The sequence below is a fragment of the Choloepus didactylus genome, chromosome 24 (assembly GCF_015220235.1).
Source record: "Choloepus didactylus isolate mChoDid1 chromosome 24, mChoDid1.pri, whole genome shotgun sequence".
Lineage (NCBI taxonomy): Eukaryota > Metazoa > Chordata > Mammalia > Pilosa > Megalonychidae > Choloepus > Choloepus didactylus.
The window spans coordinates 5,298,293-5,314,686 of record NC_051330.1 but is presented as its reverse complement, the minus strand read 5'-3'; the positions used below and the strand labels follow the sequence as shown (position 1 = coordinate 5,314,686).

The following is a 16,394-nucleotide window of genomic DNA, read 5'->3' as shown; positions in this document are numbered from 1 at the left end:
TCCGAGGTGGGATCCAGGAGTTAGCATTTTTTATATGAACCCCATGCAATTCTGATATAGGTGATCACTCATCACACTGAAGATGTGTGCTCTTGGGCCATGAAGGTCTTGCCTATGTAATATTACAGAGAAGCAGGAAAAAGGAAATCCACCAAGGCAATAATTACAGAGACATTTTGGTATCTTTAGAGTAAAACCAATTTTCCTCAAATGAGGGATTGCAGAGTCACCCTGCCTGGTTTCTCGGCACCTGTACTTGGAACGGGAAATGTGGCTGCGTGTGACAATATGGAGGCACAACAGCGGCACCTGCTGGTCACGAGACTCTTCTCCGCAATTCACTTCTTCTAGCCTAACTAGTTCAGCCTCACTGAACCCCACTGAGCACACAGGCTGCAAAAAATATTTTTGTCTGATAATTAGAGAAAAGACAAGGGTCTACACTGCATTCGAATTCAGTGTGTGTAAATCAAGCCATGGCTAACACCTCTGAAACACTAAGCACTTGTGGTGCCTGCCCACCACCGGAGCCCAGTGGGCCCCGTTCCTACCTTGGCCCCAAGAGGAGTGGGGTTTTGGGGTACACATTGGCCTCGGGGATGGGCAGGCAGCTCCATCCAGGGACCCAGCCCGCCGAGCCCTGGCTTGACTGACCCACCCTGTGGTCACATCTCTTCGAATGTCTCCACAACCCAGCTGTCAGCGTGTGTGGGTGTGAAGTTGGAACCCTTGTTTTTGACACAGGACCCTATACTGGAAGAGCTGGTTATGCTGGTGAGGACCGCCCACAGGTATCGGTGTGGAGGTACGAAGAGAAGGCTGGAAGCACACTGATAGAAATAGATGGTGATAAAGGCAAACCAGGCTGTCCCACCCACTATGCAGACACTAATGTCCAGTATGTTCCAAGGGAGAATATGGAAGCTGCTTCACCACTACAAAATGGGATGGTTGAAGGTTGGGATAGTTTCCAGGCTCTTCGGGATCATCCCTACCAAATACAAGTCAAATCAGAAGCCAGCCTGCATCCTGCTCTCATGTCAGCAGCACAGTGGGATTCTAGAGCAGAAAGAAACTGAGTTAATGTCTGAACACTACATCCCTGCATTCTTGAACCTTTGCAAAACTGCAGTTCTGACATTTGCTAATGGTCGTTCTACTGGCCTGATTTTGGACAGCTAAACACTCATACTACTGAAATTCCAGTCCACAATGGCTGTCCTTCAACAAGGCACTGTGAAATCCCCTTACTGGAGAGTTCATTACTACCCAACGCCAAGAACTCTTCTAAGATCTGACTACAGAATTGATCCCTCCACATACGATCACTTCCAAAGCTGTCCATGAAGGCTCTCCGCAAGTTAAAACTTGCCACAGGTTACAAGGCCATGGCACGATTATATGTGTAATTTTGTTATCCAGGATTTTCAAGCCTCAATACTTCAAGCATCAGATTCGATTTAGAATGAACCAGTAGTTGCACAGATGCCAGCTGCTCATTATGAATTCCCCAATGGCTGTAACTGATTTCTGTGCAGAACAGCTAAAGGTTCCTGAAGGATTATTTGGCCCTTCCACCGAAAAGGTTTACCGGGAAATAGCGCTGGGAGTCAGTCACGTTGTCACCGCAAGTGTTGGAATGTATAATGATATCAGACGAGGTCTCTAGGGCAGTGTGGTAGTGGCAGGAGGAAACATGCTAATACAGAGCTCTACCAACAGGCTGAACAGAGGTCTCTCAAAAAAACTGCCCCCACATGCGGTTGAAACAGATTGCAAATAATACAACAGTGGAACAAAGTTTTAGTTCATAGATTGGTGGCTCCATTCTAGCTTCTTTGGGTCCAACAGATGCAGATTTCCAGACGAGAATATGAAGGAGGCAAGCAGTGTGTAGAAGGGACATGCCCTTGAAAAGAATTCCCAAACCTCTACTTTCCTGCATCACCTTACATTTCACAGCTTTAGTACACTCAGGAAAAGAATGACCATCTTTTGTAGCATGCTTAAACATTTTTGTATGTTTCAATTTCCACTTAAATCTTTTTTTTTTTTTTTTTTTTTTAAATCATCATTTTATTGAGATATATTCACATACCACGCAGTCATACAAAACAAATTGTACTTTCGATTGTTTACAGTACCATTACATAGTTGTACATTCATCACCTAAATCAATCCCTGACACCTTCATTAGCACACACACAAAAATAACAAGAATAATAATTAGAGTGAAAAAGAGCAATTGAAGTAAAAAAGAACACTGGGTACCTTTGTCTGTTTGTTTCCTTCCCCTACTTTTCTACACATCCATCCATAAACTAGACAAAGTGGTGTTTGGTCCTTATGGCTTTCCCAATCCCATTGTCACCCCTCATAAGCTACATTTTTATACAACTGTCTTCGAGATTCATGGGTTCTGGGTTGTAGTTTGATAGTTTCAGGTATCCACCACCAGCTACCCCAATTCTTTAGAACCTAAAAAGGGTTGTCTAAAGTGTGCATAAGAGTGCCCACCAGAGTGACCTCTCGGCTCCTTTTGGAATCTCTCTGCCACTGAAGCTTATTTCATTTCCTTTCACATCCCCCTTTTGGTCAAGATGTTCTCCGTCCCACAGTGCCAGGTCTACATTCCTCCCTGGGAGTCATATTCCACGTTGCCAGGGAGATCCACTTAAATCTTTTAAGGCTTTAACTGGCTTTATAAATTGAGTTTGTGCTTTCTTTGAAATGCACTTAATATAAGCATTTTATAATTTTGTATATCTAATTTCTCTAAATATTTTGCTTTCAGTAAAATGCTTTCCAACTGTTCAGTGTATTAATTACCAGTGGACTGATAGAATTGCTTTTTATTGACTTGTAAAACTTACTGCCTATGTTTTTTATTTTTAACCACAGGCTTGCAAATTAAATAAAAATTGCCATTCCTGAATTGCCAATTCAGAAATTAAAAAAAAAACAACAAAAAACTAAGCACTTGTTTTCCTTCAACAATTTCTAACATTGGACTCCTTCAATTCCATATACTTTTCATTCTTTGCAGCAGATTTTGGGAACATAAATCTGACCAAGTCTCCGTGCTATGACAGCTTTCTAATCAGAACTCTAAAGGCTGGCCAACTGTAAAATTAAATCAGGCTTCCAATCTTTACTGTAGTTCTAAAGCCTGTCTTTTGCAGGTGAGGAACTGTGGTTGAATGACTCTATAAAGGCCACTCAAACAGCTGGAGTCGGAATTAGTTCTAGAATGATCCCATGCCAGCACACTTTGTACTAGATAGTGTTGTCTCCAGCCTTTTACTTTCAAGGTCTGTAAGAAATTAGATGAAAATAACTTGTACCCGAAGGTGGGACAAAAAGATGCTGTGAAAACACCAATTATGCACCATCAATCTTTTCTCAGTATGTAGAACTTCACTAAAAGCCTTCACTAGGACCTTAAAGGAAATCTTTGGCACACATGAATTTATGCCAAAATCTGTGGAAAATCCTTTGGATAAAAAATAAAATAGATCTATTTCATATAATTAAAAATGAAAAACGAGTATTGTGAATGGGATAATCTACAATTTTTAGTTGTGACACTATAAGAGAAATGTAAGATCTCACCATTTGTATCCCTAGTGCCTGTGACAGTGACACAGTATTTAACAGATATCTGTAGAATGGTCAAAATATGCATTCCATGGAGTCACTGAAAATTTGATGTAAACTCTTTTTAAAAGGATGCAAAATAAATTGATGTAGTTTCTAAGATTAACTGCCAAATCGTAAAACCCCATTAAACCACAGATCATTGTGCTACGAAGCAAATCATATCCCGCGTTATGCTGTGTAATTTCACTTGCTCAATCAACATCAAGAAAATCACTCCAACATTATAATTACAAAATATACTTAATAGTTCTAAAACCAAAACTGTTTTAGTTCTATCAAAAATTAAGTCTGAATTTTTAACTTTTCTACACTGTTTGTAAAAGACTGTCCCAGATTCCAGGTTAGAAGCTATTTAAAGAGCTATTTGCTTTTACGATTTTACTTCTACTCTGGTTGATCTGAAGCTGCTTCTCCAAACAGCCATTCTACTCCAGACTGCCTGCTTAATAGTCCCAAGAATGAAATACATTAACATATTCCATTTACATCCATGCAAGTCTATAAAATCAGGATAAACACTGTCCCTTCTTGGTGGTTTAAAGGCAGTTCTCACATCAAGGCAAGTGGGGTAAGCTAACTAAGATTCTAAAGAGCCCCCTTCATAGAGCGACCATCCTAAGTTGGTCATTTAATATGCTAACCAAAAGAGTCACTGTTTCTAAACAAATTTCTTGTTCATAAATGTAAGGAAAAGTGGACATAACCTTTATTTACATCATTTTCTCATCCTTGAAACACAATAGCTCCAAGAGAAAGAAAGGTGTGAAGAAAACAAAAGGAAGAAATTTCACTTCCTAGATCTATACTGTTTAGACAAGACTACGAGTTAAACTGGGATGCGTACTGTGGATTTCTTTTTTAATAAAACAAATTAGTGCAACAGTTCCAAGATCCATAGTTACAAGGTACAAAATTAAGATGCTTTAACTGACTCCTCAGAGAGGACACAATCAGTCCTTCCTCAGGGGAACAGTCTCCTCCTGGATGCCGTCTTTGGTGACAATGCAGATCTTAAGTGCATCTCCAGTGTACACATCTCTCTCAGCTGCAGAAATAAACACGTCTTTCACCAGCTGCATGGCTCTGTCCAGGGACAGTGGAATATGCTCCACATTCTGCATGTTCTTAAAACCAACCTAATGAAAACAAGAAAACCTGGTTTAGGACACAATATAACCATAAACGTAAAGGAAGTTCCAAATGTCCCCCAATACCTTTACATATCTGGCGATGTATAGTAACTATATCATGCAAAATTAAACTGTTCCTCAGACTGAAAACCTTCCAGACCAGCTGAATTATACATGTCTAATTCTTGACAAATATTTACTGAGACAAAGTTCCTACTCGAGAAGCCCATAATCTAGATGGACAGATATAAGGAAAATACTACAATATCACATGCTGTAACTGAGAAGAAGAATGAGGTAGGAGAACCCCCAATTGTCATCAACTGAGTCTACTGAAAGAAGTCTTCACTAGAGAGGACACTTGAGCAGCTAAGTCTTGAAGGATACACTGGATGTAAAGAGAGGCAGAAAGTTTCAGACAGAGGGTATGGTATGTTCAGAGGCAGGGAAAAGCACAGCATCTTCAAGGAAAAGTAACAGGCAGAGTCTAAACGCAGTGAAGGAGCAGTGGAAGATAAGGCCAGGCCTGACGTGCCCTGTTGAGTTTCAACTTCAACCAAAAAGTGCTGTAAAACCAAGTAGAACTTTAAGCAGAGTAACTACATGCAACTTACATATTTTAGAGAAGTAAGCTAGGAGGCAGAAGAGATGTTAGGAAAAAAAATAGTTATCCAGGCAAGATACAATTCAGGTCTGAATTTAACCAGCAGTAATGGAAAAGGAGTGGCAAATTCAAAATATATTTAGAAGGCAGAATACAAAATTAGATGACCCAGAAATGGTGAATAAGGGGGAGACCTTCAGACAAAGATGGCAAGAGGAGAGTTGGAAACATGGGTCAACCACCCCAGATGTAAGCAATCTGGAAGTTGTGAGACCATGGGAAGACACTGAAGCCATGTGAGTGGATGAGGACATCCAGGAAGAGCTGGTAAAATACAAAGAGACAGAAGATTTGGTTGGGGCAAATCAACCAAACTGAGTAACAACTTATATGAAGGCCTTTACCGCTCAACTCTAAGTCTGAAGAGGAAAATTTGTAGAAAAACACTTTTTTTTTTTTTTTTAACAGCAAATAAATCTGGATGCAGTCTCATTACCTGGTTGTCCAGCAGGGGCTGCAACATGGCGCTTGCCGAGCCTCCAGCCTTGAAAGAGTCTCTCTGGTAGGATCCTACGGGATCAAAGCTGTACACGGCTCCCTTCCCTTCAAGAAGAAAACACCATCTCCATTAAGGATGGTACACTGTTAACAACCCCAAATCATGCTTAACATTTCGGTAAATCACTCAAATATGAATGGACAGCCAAAAATCAACAGAAATTTGAAGGGAGCTTCTAGTGTGGAAGAAAGGGGCCAAAAATAAACAAAGAAAAAAAGAAAAGGCAGTTTGATGAAATGCAAAAAACACAAGAAAGCTTCAAAGAAAGTTTTTTAAAAATCTCAGAGATAAAGGGAGCTACTATATCCATTGCTCAAGAACAGGATGCTTTGGGGGAGGGGCAGCAAATAAGAAAAAGCCCTCCTGGAAATAATGACAGCAGAAATAAAAAGAATTCAGTAAAGGATTAGAAGCTAAAGTTAAAGAAATCTTCATAAAGAAGAATAAAAAGACAAGGATATGGACAATATGAGGAAAAAAAGAAAATGAGAGGATAATAATCCAGGTGGTGGAGAGAAGGGGAAGGCTGGGGGCAGCAGTCTTGGGGGACAGAAGGAGAACACAAAGAATAAGAAAATACTCTAGACAAGGATTATCACCATAAAATTTCAGAACACCAGAGTAAAAAAAAGATCCCAAATGCAAAGTCTCAAAAAAGTCCCATAAATTTTTTTTGGAATCTTCTAGGAGATGTACACCACTGAAACAAGGAAATAAATCAAGAAGAAAGCCTGGGATCCAAGAAACGGAATATAACTAGGAACAAACCAAAGGAAATTCCCACATGATGGCAAAAGAAGTCCCAGGATGACAGCTGTGGTGCCAAGAGCAGGGTAATGTAAATTTGGATCAAAAACAAGATGGAAATTTAAACTAACAATATTAGACTGATTTTCTTAGGCTTTCATGATCTGATCAGAAGTGTTTCAAAAATGCTCTTAAAACTCTGGTGGAATGTATATATTTATTATCTAAAATGACTTCTAAGATCTCAATTTTTAAAAAAAAATACTGAAATCAAATATGGTTGCTAATAAATTGTCATTACTTAAAATCATACTTGGGTCAAGTGTCTCAAGATCAGGTTTCTAGGTTTCTTTAAGATAAAAAATGCTTATTATCTACTACTGAATGCACACAAGATCCTGAGAAAATAAAATACAATAATCAGTTGCCCAATAACCACTACTGTAATGGAGCTTTCATATACTACTTGCTCTGTGCCTTTGGATGTTCACTGATTTCACTCTTTTAGCCTGGGTTTTCTTATCACTTTTATTATCAGAAAAAGAAGTTGTTTGATTATACGGTGTTTATGGTTCTTTTCAACTTTAGGATTCTGTACCTTTAGATAGAAGATACACACATCTAAGAAATACCACCCGCCTCCATGTTCCAGGAAGAAAAAATTCTACCTTCTTCATCAAGTCCACCGATGATGTTGTAAACATAATACGGAAAGAAGCGTCTTGAATAGAGGATTGTAGACAGCATTGCAGCAATCGCCCCTGTAGTCATGGCCTTATTATTGGAATGCTTATACATCTGTAATTATTAATAAAAATAACAGGCATATAGAGGCAGGATGTATCAGATAACAGCAAAACAAATGGCAAAGTGAAAAGAACGAATGCATACCTCAATGAAAGAGGAAAATACAACCATTTCTTTCATGGTTAACACAATATTACTAAGATGAAATAATAATTTATACATCTTGTCGTTTTTTGCATTATAAAAAATTTTAAGGGAAAGAATGCTAAATTTGCCCTCAGCTCTCTGCATGCCTATATTATTTTAGGCACTGCTAATTCAAGAGGAACTGCACACAAGTAGTGCACAGGAGGTAACTTGGGAAGAATGTTTCAGATCCAGCTCTCTCCATCACTCTGTATCTAAATCAGTGGTCAGCAAGCTATAGCCCACTGGTAAAATCCAGCCTGCCACCTGTTTTTACAAACAAAGTTTTGTTGGAACTCTGTTATGCTCATCCAAAACATACTGTCTATGATTGTTTCTGCATCACAACTGCAGAGGTGAATAGTCGTGACAGAGACATATGGCCTGCAAAGAGGAAAACATGTACTATCTGGCCCTTCACAGGTGAAGTTTGCTGACCCTGATCTAGACCCAGACCTAGTCTCTCTCTTTTGCAGAGTAGATATCTAAGAGAAGAAACGAGGGTAGCAGCCTTTCTCCACATAATTCTCGTGCAGGGCAGTGGCCCTGCTCCTTAAAGCATCTATAGCAGAGAACAGAGTATCCAAAAGAGGATCTTAGGATGACAATACAGTGATTTCCAATTCTGGATTTATTACACCCTTGAGAATCCTGAATTATCTGACAGACTGAGATATTCTACAAAAAATGCGAACATAAAATTAGGTTCACTAATTTCATTTGTCAGCCATATGGTAAATATCTCTGAAGGACTTAAAAAGCACTGTAAAATTAAACAATGACAGTCAAAATACAGAAAAAGATGAGAAATCAGCTACACTACATGTAACAGATAAATCCATTTAGAGAAGAATTTTTTTTCCAAGATCAAAGTTCTAAAAAGAAAATTCTTAAGTTTCATTTCAAAACCAACTATTACTAACATTCATTCACTTCACCGTGTAACAATTTATGAAAAAAAAACTTCCAGGAAGGCTCATCCGTTAAGTTGAACTCCTTGTTTTACTTTATTAACAAAACACTCCTCTGTGCTGTGTGTTTATTTTGGTCCTAATATTTGTTTTTAAAATATGTATTAGGTATCATTGTGGAAATATAAAAGTCAATATATTTGAGTCACAGAGTCCATAAATTTAAGTCACTGAACCATTTGATGTTAGCAAGGGTTTTAAATAAGTATTGTAAGTATTAGCAATTAATCAACAGTGAGTGAAATCATTTCACAGCTAAAAAAAAGCAAGTTGTCAGTTAAATAAATACATTATGTACTCCAATGACTGTGATAACCACTCATAAGTGTAAATAGTCACAAATACGCAAAATAGAATATATCAGCCTCTGCTAATTTTTTCATACACAAGATGGACTTATCAAATATGTAAAAGTTATTAACATGTATCCTACAACATTAAAAAAGAAAACTAAGGGCATATAATACTGCTACTGTAAATATCATTAATAATTATGAGAAAAAATTCCACTAGTCTATATTTCTTTGAAACATAAACCTACATTTGTGAATGTCCACAAAGGGTGATATCAAGATTCCCAACTCCATTTACTGTTGCCAATTAAGAAAAGAAAGTGAATTTAGCGGTTATTATTACAAATATAACCCACTGTAATATATTCCAGATGAGTCATATTCTATTCTCCTTGAAATTATTTTGAAGCAAACACTGCTTAACATCCGCTGGGCATAGTCAAAATCAAAATCAAAATCAAAATCCAGAAATGCCTTTGTTTTATCAAGAGTCAGTATACCAGTGCTTCTCCCATCCTGGCTCAAGACATTTTCCAGTGTCAGCTCCATTAAAAAAAACTGCAAATAGGTGAATCTTATTCTCTCATACTACCCCTTTGCCTCTCCCCTCCCCCATCAGCTCTATCTCACACCATAGATATCTATGAATTAAAACCTGCTATGCTGTTAGGTGATAATGGCTCTGGTTGTGACCCCGTTCCCCAAGCTCCTGGCTTGTTCCTGTTCCTGCTCACGTGTCTAGTCTAAGAGGCAACCCCGTAAACAGGGAAAGCATGCCAGAGGCTGGAATGCCAAACCAGGCTGCTGTCGGAAAGCTTGTCTGGGCTAACCTCTACCACGGCAACTGACTTATTCCATTGAGAAAAGAGCACTTTCCAGAGGAAGAAACCCCCTCCCAGGCTACCTTCTAACAGGATAGAGAACTCTCTAGTACAGGGATTTTTAACAAATGAAACTTGCTATAGCTTGACATTATGCTACGTTAATGACACTGCAGTAAAACTATCATTTCATCTCTAGGATACACTCCAGTTTCACCTACTAACCTAGGGCCTCTCCAGTTACTCTAACCAACAGTCATTCTGGAGGCCTATGAGAATTCAACAAATTGTTATTAATTTTTCAATAGTGTAGACATACATAAAAACATTTACCTTTAGTCTTGCTTCAATAATTTTTGTAAGTGTAAGGCAGTCTCCATGAAAACCACTGCATCCAATGACTGTTTTGTCAGTTCTATAAAAAGCACATTTCAGGAAATCGAGTTAATTAGACAGTAAAGCAAAACATGTCTTGGACAATTTTAAATATAAAACTACAACTCCCATTATTCAATAAATGGCAATTTACTTGGCTCTTTGGGCAGAGGGGTACATCTCACTCCTTACATCAAATAAATTATAGATAGATCAAAGATTCAAATTAAAGAAAAAAACGAAACTGAATGGACTAGAGAAAAAAATGGGTGAATTTTTTATAATCTTGGGCTGGGGGGTTGCTATTTAACTATGATATGCAACCCAAAAGCCACAAAGGAAACTTTCAAAAATCTGATTACATTAAAAATTAAAATTCTATAGAGAAAATGTATGATGAACAAGGCTTTAAAAAAAAACCTAAGAAAATATATTGGTAGTACATATTACCAAAGTCTAATTTTAATTTTCTTTGTCTATAAAGTGCTCTTTTGAGTAATAAAAATAATAACACAATAGAAAAATGGATAAGTTACACGAACAGATGGGCCACATAATAAGAAACACAAATCACCATAAACATATGAAAAGATCCTCCATTTCACTCAGAAACCCAAATCTAAACAAGAAACTATTTTCCACCTATTAGGCTAACTAAAATTTCAAAAATTAATAATGCCTATGGTGGCGAGGCTGGAAAATGGGTGCTCTCAGACACTTGGAACAGAACAAACTGGTCTAACTTTTTAGAAGTACAATTTGGCAACATCTAGTAAAAACTTAAATGCACATCCCTTTGACTTAGTAATTCCACTGTCAGAAATTCATCCTGTCGATATACTCACTCAAGTATGCAAAGATACTCATTTGTAAGAGTATATATATCATTTTAACAGCTCCCCAAAACAGGACATCAGTAGGGAACTGATAAAATTTTAGCACATCCATACAAATTCAACCACGTATCTCAAAAATTAATTCCTTAACCGTGATATCAATCTATAAGGAAATTTAAACTAAACTCATTGAGAAATATTTAGCAGATGTAACATGATAAACTCTTCCTTTCAAAAATTTATGACTCATACATACATGCAAATCATACTTGCCCTACTAGGAGAACCACTGACCCTGCTGGGGTCGGCACCAGCATGTCCCAATCTACCCTCCAATCAACCTCACTGGGACCTCCAATCCCCATGAGACCTTACTACCTTTACTACCAAGACAGGCCAACAATACCAACAGGGTAGGACAAAATCTTAGCACTTTCAACCCACAATTTTGCTAAAAAAGAAAAAAAAAATCCTAGCACCTCAAGATGTTTTTCTCAAATATCCAGAAGCCTGGGCGCACGATGAAACTGGCATATCGGAGAAAGGGGCATCAAAAGATGGGGGAAGGGGACAGAAAGGGAAGTGGGACAATAAAGACAAACTTCAGTTTTTTAAGGTGAAAATTTAGGCCAGCTGTAAGAAGACAGAAGTCTCTTTTCTTCTTCACCTCTCCCTACAACACCACAAAGCCCTGTCCAAAGGACCAAAATCTCTTATCAGTCCCATCCGAGTTAACACTCAGGTTTAACAGACTCTTGTGGACTAACCTGGGAATTGACCACCACTTATAAGCATTTCCAAAACTGTTAAATACAAGACACTGCTGATGTGCAAGATGCAGTCAGGTTAACTTATACAAATATTTTTTCTTTCAATACATTTGAATTTATTATCGCATATTTTAGAAAAAATATAGCTTGCCCATTAAAACCGTGGTCCATGGATAGAACCACTTAGGACACAGCTAAATTGAATACTTCAGGTTATTCAAAAAAAAGGGAGCAGATTTTAAAAACATTTACTGGATTAATGGATGATGGATAAAGGGATGGAAAATGGAAAGACGTTCAATTAAGCAATTATAATAAAATGCTAATAGTAAAATCTAGGTGGTGGGTACAGGGATGTTCATCATGAAATTCTTTCATCTTTGACGTATATTTGAAATTTTTCAAAATAAAACTTTGAGGTAAAAAACATTTATGTTCACAAAAACATTGTTGGCACCTAGCTATAGCAAATATCATGAAGATCGTATGCAACTAAATTAAGAAACACTAATTTAGAAAACTTTTCCAGAGAGAGAGCAAGAGAAGTTCCAAACAAGCAACTTAAAAATTCATTAAGTATTTCTTTTAGAAGTTGAAATCTCTTGTGGTGTTAAGCCATTACAAAGGAGCTGGGAAATGTGTCCTTAGAAATGTACTTACAATTTATAACACTTGGGGCTGTCCCGGGTATGAACTGAAAACCCTTCACTTAATCGAGTGTCAGAAGCAACAATTGAAAAATCTTCTCCAGCAATTGCCAATACAGTGCTGAGGAAAAAAGAAAATAATTAATACTCCAATATGGTAATATTTCCCCAAACAGGAGTGAACAAGAAAAGGATTCAAGTGGAATACCCAAGACTGGGGTAAGGATTCCTGGCTATAAGTACTACCTAAAAAACCTACGACTAAATCAGAGGAAATGTTCCTTACAGAAAGCAACTGAAAAGGGACTGAATTACCATCTTCATCAAAAAATTATATACCTACTTTGTGTAAGTTACTGATGTTCCCAACAGCCAAGTGTCATGGCTCCTATCTTTGAAGACTAAGTAAGGAGAGTGGCAATAGATGGCTAGAAGCACTCAGAGAACAGGGGATTAGTTTTGTTTTTTTTTTTTTCTTTACATCAAAGTGCTTATATAATCTCAAGTGCAGAGTAGACACTCAAATATTTGCTGAAAAATGAATGAACCAAAGAGCAAACTTTTCCCCTGAGTTGTTACATTATTATAGTAGTTTAGTGAAAAGGCTGTGAGCATTAACTGCAGGAGAATGCCTGGGTTCTAATTCTAGCTCTCTCACTAAGCAGTTATAAGCCTGTGGACAAGTTACTTACCTTCTCAAACTGAGAGATAGAGAGATCATGATAGTAGCTACCGCCTCAGAGTGTAGAAAGGACTAAATATGTGTTAATAATTGTAAATGTACAGCAATTAGAACTATACCTGGGATATAACTGGTACTCCAGTGTTAGCTATTACTGTGCCATATGCCTGAGGCAGGAGAATGACTAAGCACTTGAGACCTAGAGTTAGAATAGGGCCCCACCTCTGCCACTTACTAGCTGTTACCTTGGACAAGTTCCCCAGGTTCAAGTTATGATAATAACGGTACCTATGTTAGAGGGTGACTGTGAGAATTAAAGGACATAATTCACCTTTAAATAAAACATAAAGCACCTAGCAATGTGCCTCATAGAACTTAAGCGTTTAAGAAAATTTTAGCCATTATTGTTACTGAGATGGGATGTGAGCTAGTAAGGCTTTGACAAAGAAAAGGATGATATTCTGGGTACGGTGAATAGTGAGCAAAGGGAAGGAGGTAATAATTCAAATAGTACATTCAAGCAACGTATCCAAGGGTCCCTTTTCATGCAAGCAAGTGGAGGACATAAGGTTTATTAGGTGATGGACAGGGATCCTACTGAAGGGTCCCAAATTCCAAGACTGTGGAATTTTAGCAAGGAACCATGGAGGTTACCTGAGCAAGAATGAGAAAAGTTCCATTTGCTAAGTGGGGTTTTAAGAAGACTACTCTGACAACAACATATTTCATATTAATATAAAATGAGAAGGGGAACTGTTCCTCAAGAATAATGCAACAAGGCAGCAAGGTGAATGGAAAGAAACAGGTAAATCCAGAAAACATTACAAACAAACAAAACGAACAAGTTTTTCTACTTATTTAAGTGTGGTAGAAACTGGAAGAGTCAATTACGATATTCAAGATTTTAAACTTGGAAGAGAACAATAGCATTATGAAGAGTGTAAATAAGAAGAGCTGACCGAGAGGAATAACTAGCTTGCTTTTTTGGGGGTGGGGGTGGGTGGGTAGAAAATCCAGGTAAAAACATTCTATAAAAAGTCAGAACTGAGGGACTCATGAGAGGTAGAGTCAGAGGAACAGATTTGGGAATTACTCTTCCAGAAATGATGATGGGAGCCCACCCGAACATGTGAGAGTGCTAGGTGACAGATACGGAGGCTAATGACTTGGGGGTTTACCATGTTTAAAAGATTAAGAGGGGAAAGAGGTACAGAACTAAGCCTTATTTTGTAGAAGCAAAAAGTATAGAGTTTTAAGAGTCAGCAGCAATGAACAATAAAGAAAAAGAACAAAGTTTGAGAAAATAACAATTTAATAATCAGAAAAGTCTTAAGTAGCTAACTTTTAAGGCAGTAATGGCATAAATTAGATCACAATAGGTTAAGAAACAGTCATGGGTACTGAATACTGAATGCCTTGAAAATTCTTCTTATAAAGAATTTATACCTACCTTATGAAATGGGTCTAATCCACCTTACAATAATTAACTACTTAATTAATCATCACAGGAAGTGCTAACAAGTACAACAGAAAGAGCACACACAAAGTCAGTGGTGACAGAGATATGAACTCAAGTCCTGGCTCAATTTCACATCAGCTCTGTGTGCTGATGTGCCCAGGGCAATTGAATTTCTAAGAGCCTCAGGTTCATTTGTAAAAATGAGGCTAACACCATCTATCACTCAGCTATTATGAGAATTAGGTGACATAACTGCTTGCCATTTACAAAAAGCTTCTCATTTAAAATGATTCTCCCCCCAAATTTAAAAAGTAACTAAGGCAGACGAGGAAATCTGGGCTCAAGAAATTGAGAAAGGTACCCCAAAACTGCAGAATTCTTTCATGGCAGAACTAGGTCTAAAATCACGGCCTTTAATTTTTGGTTTCCAACATACTCCCAACAATCCGCAACCATATTTCAAATTCATAAGGACCTAATCAATGTTTCTGGTCTTCTTGAACCATCTGTTAGAACTGGGCATACATGTCTTAACTACAAAGTCTAACCACTGGTAAACTATAACCACTGCTTCCATTTATAGCTCTTTATTGTCAGAGTCCTGAACAGAGATGGTCAGAACCCTGATTCTTTTGGTGTTCTTACCCGGGGAAAGTATTACTTTTTTTAAAAAAGCTCTTAATTAACAAATATGAAAGCATATGTCTATCAACAGATCCCTCTTCTGAGTATTTTTTTCTGAGCTTAAACAAACATTTAAAAAAAAAAAGAATCATCTGTGAAGTTAAGTCTGGCCAGCTTCGATTTAAAATAACAGGAAATGATTATGCCGTTTGATGAAATGTTTCAGCTACATCGAAACTCTGCCTCTAACAACACGGATCAATAGTAACGTTATTTCAGATCCTGAACCGGTCCCCCTCGCCTGCTGGCATAGGAAACGTGTTCAGCACTACAAGAAGGTCTTCCACACAGCAGAGGATATGTTTCCATTTCTATTTACTGCCTCGCTCCGGCGAGAAGCAGGCTATGGGGTATACTGATCGTCCACATAAAGACCCGAACGACTAAACTGTGAAGCGAAACCCTAAAACCCGCCAAGCAACCCAGAGCAAGCCAGGCATGAAGAGAGAAGTACAGGAAAAGGGAGGAAGGGACGGAGTCGTGCCGTTAAGCTCAGGGTCCTGAAGGCCTGAAGGGTGAGAGAGGGGCAGCGCCTTTCCCGCCGGCGACTCCAAATAAGCTTCTGCACAGAGGGTGCAGAAGGGTGAAAGCGAAACCGGCAGCTCTCTGTGGATTTTACCCTCCGTTGAAAACGTAGGGCGAAAAGCGAAGCTGCGTGGGACCCGCGGCTCTGTACGGCTCCATCTCCAGCTCTCGGCCAGGACCACAGTACATAGCAGGTGAGGACAACATAGCCCCGCTCCGACTGCCGCTCCCGCTCCCGCTCCGGCTCCTGCTGTCTCACGGCAAGATGGCAGCGCCGACCGGAAGCTGAGCTACTTCCGGCTGCTCCTCGGCGCCCACCTCTGAGCCGCTCTATCTTGCCCTCCTCGTTGCTCCTGGAGGTCACCGCTGCAGCCTGAGCTTGTGGTTAGCGGGCGCTCCCCAGCCCAAGAAACAGACCAAAATGTAAAGGGCTTGTGTTTTTTCCTAAGGAAATATTCGAATTCCCTGCAAATGGACAAAGATTTAAAAGTCTGACGATATAAAATATTATCAAAAATGAGGAGAAATGGAAACTGGAAAACCCTATTGTTGGGAATGTAAATTGGAACAGCCAATTTGAAAATGAATTGGCATCTAGCATAGTTGAAGATACACATGCTTTAAGACCCAGCAGTTCCAATCCTAGGTATATTCTCTAGCCAAAAGACACATACAAAAATGTTCACAGTAGCATCATT

At 38.6% G+C, this 16,394-nt stretch overlaps 1 protein-coding gene and 1 pseudogene across 1 annotated transcript; one reads left to right on the top strand and one right to left on the bottom strand.

Moving 5' to 3' along the window:
• The first annotated feature begins 476 nt into the window (after positions 1-476).
• On the top strand, positions 477-1,914 carry LOC119519825 (annotated as a pseudogene).
• A 923-nt stretch (positions 1,915-2,837) lies between these two features.
• Positions 2,838-15,975, bottom strand: PSMB1 (proteasome 20S subunit beta 1). Its single transcript, XM_037817817.1, has 6 exons — positions 15,791-15,975; positions 12,360-12,467; positions 10,052-10,133; positions 7,369-7,498; positions 5,891-5,997; positions 2,838-4,796 (listed from the first exon to the last, which is right to left on the bottom strand). The coding sequence occupies exons 1-6, from the start codon at positions 15,901-15,903 to the stop codon at positions 4,611-4,613; spliced, it is 726 nt and encodes a 241-aa protein (XP_037673745.1). The 5' UTR covers positions 15,904-15,975; the 3' UTR covers positions 2,838-4,610.
• Between the last annotated feature and the right edge of the window lie 419 nt (positions 15,976-16,394).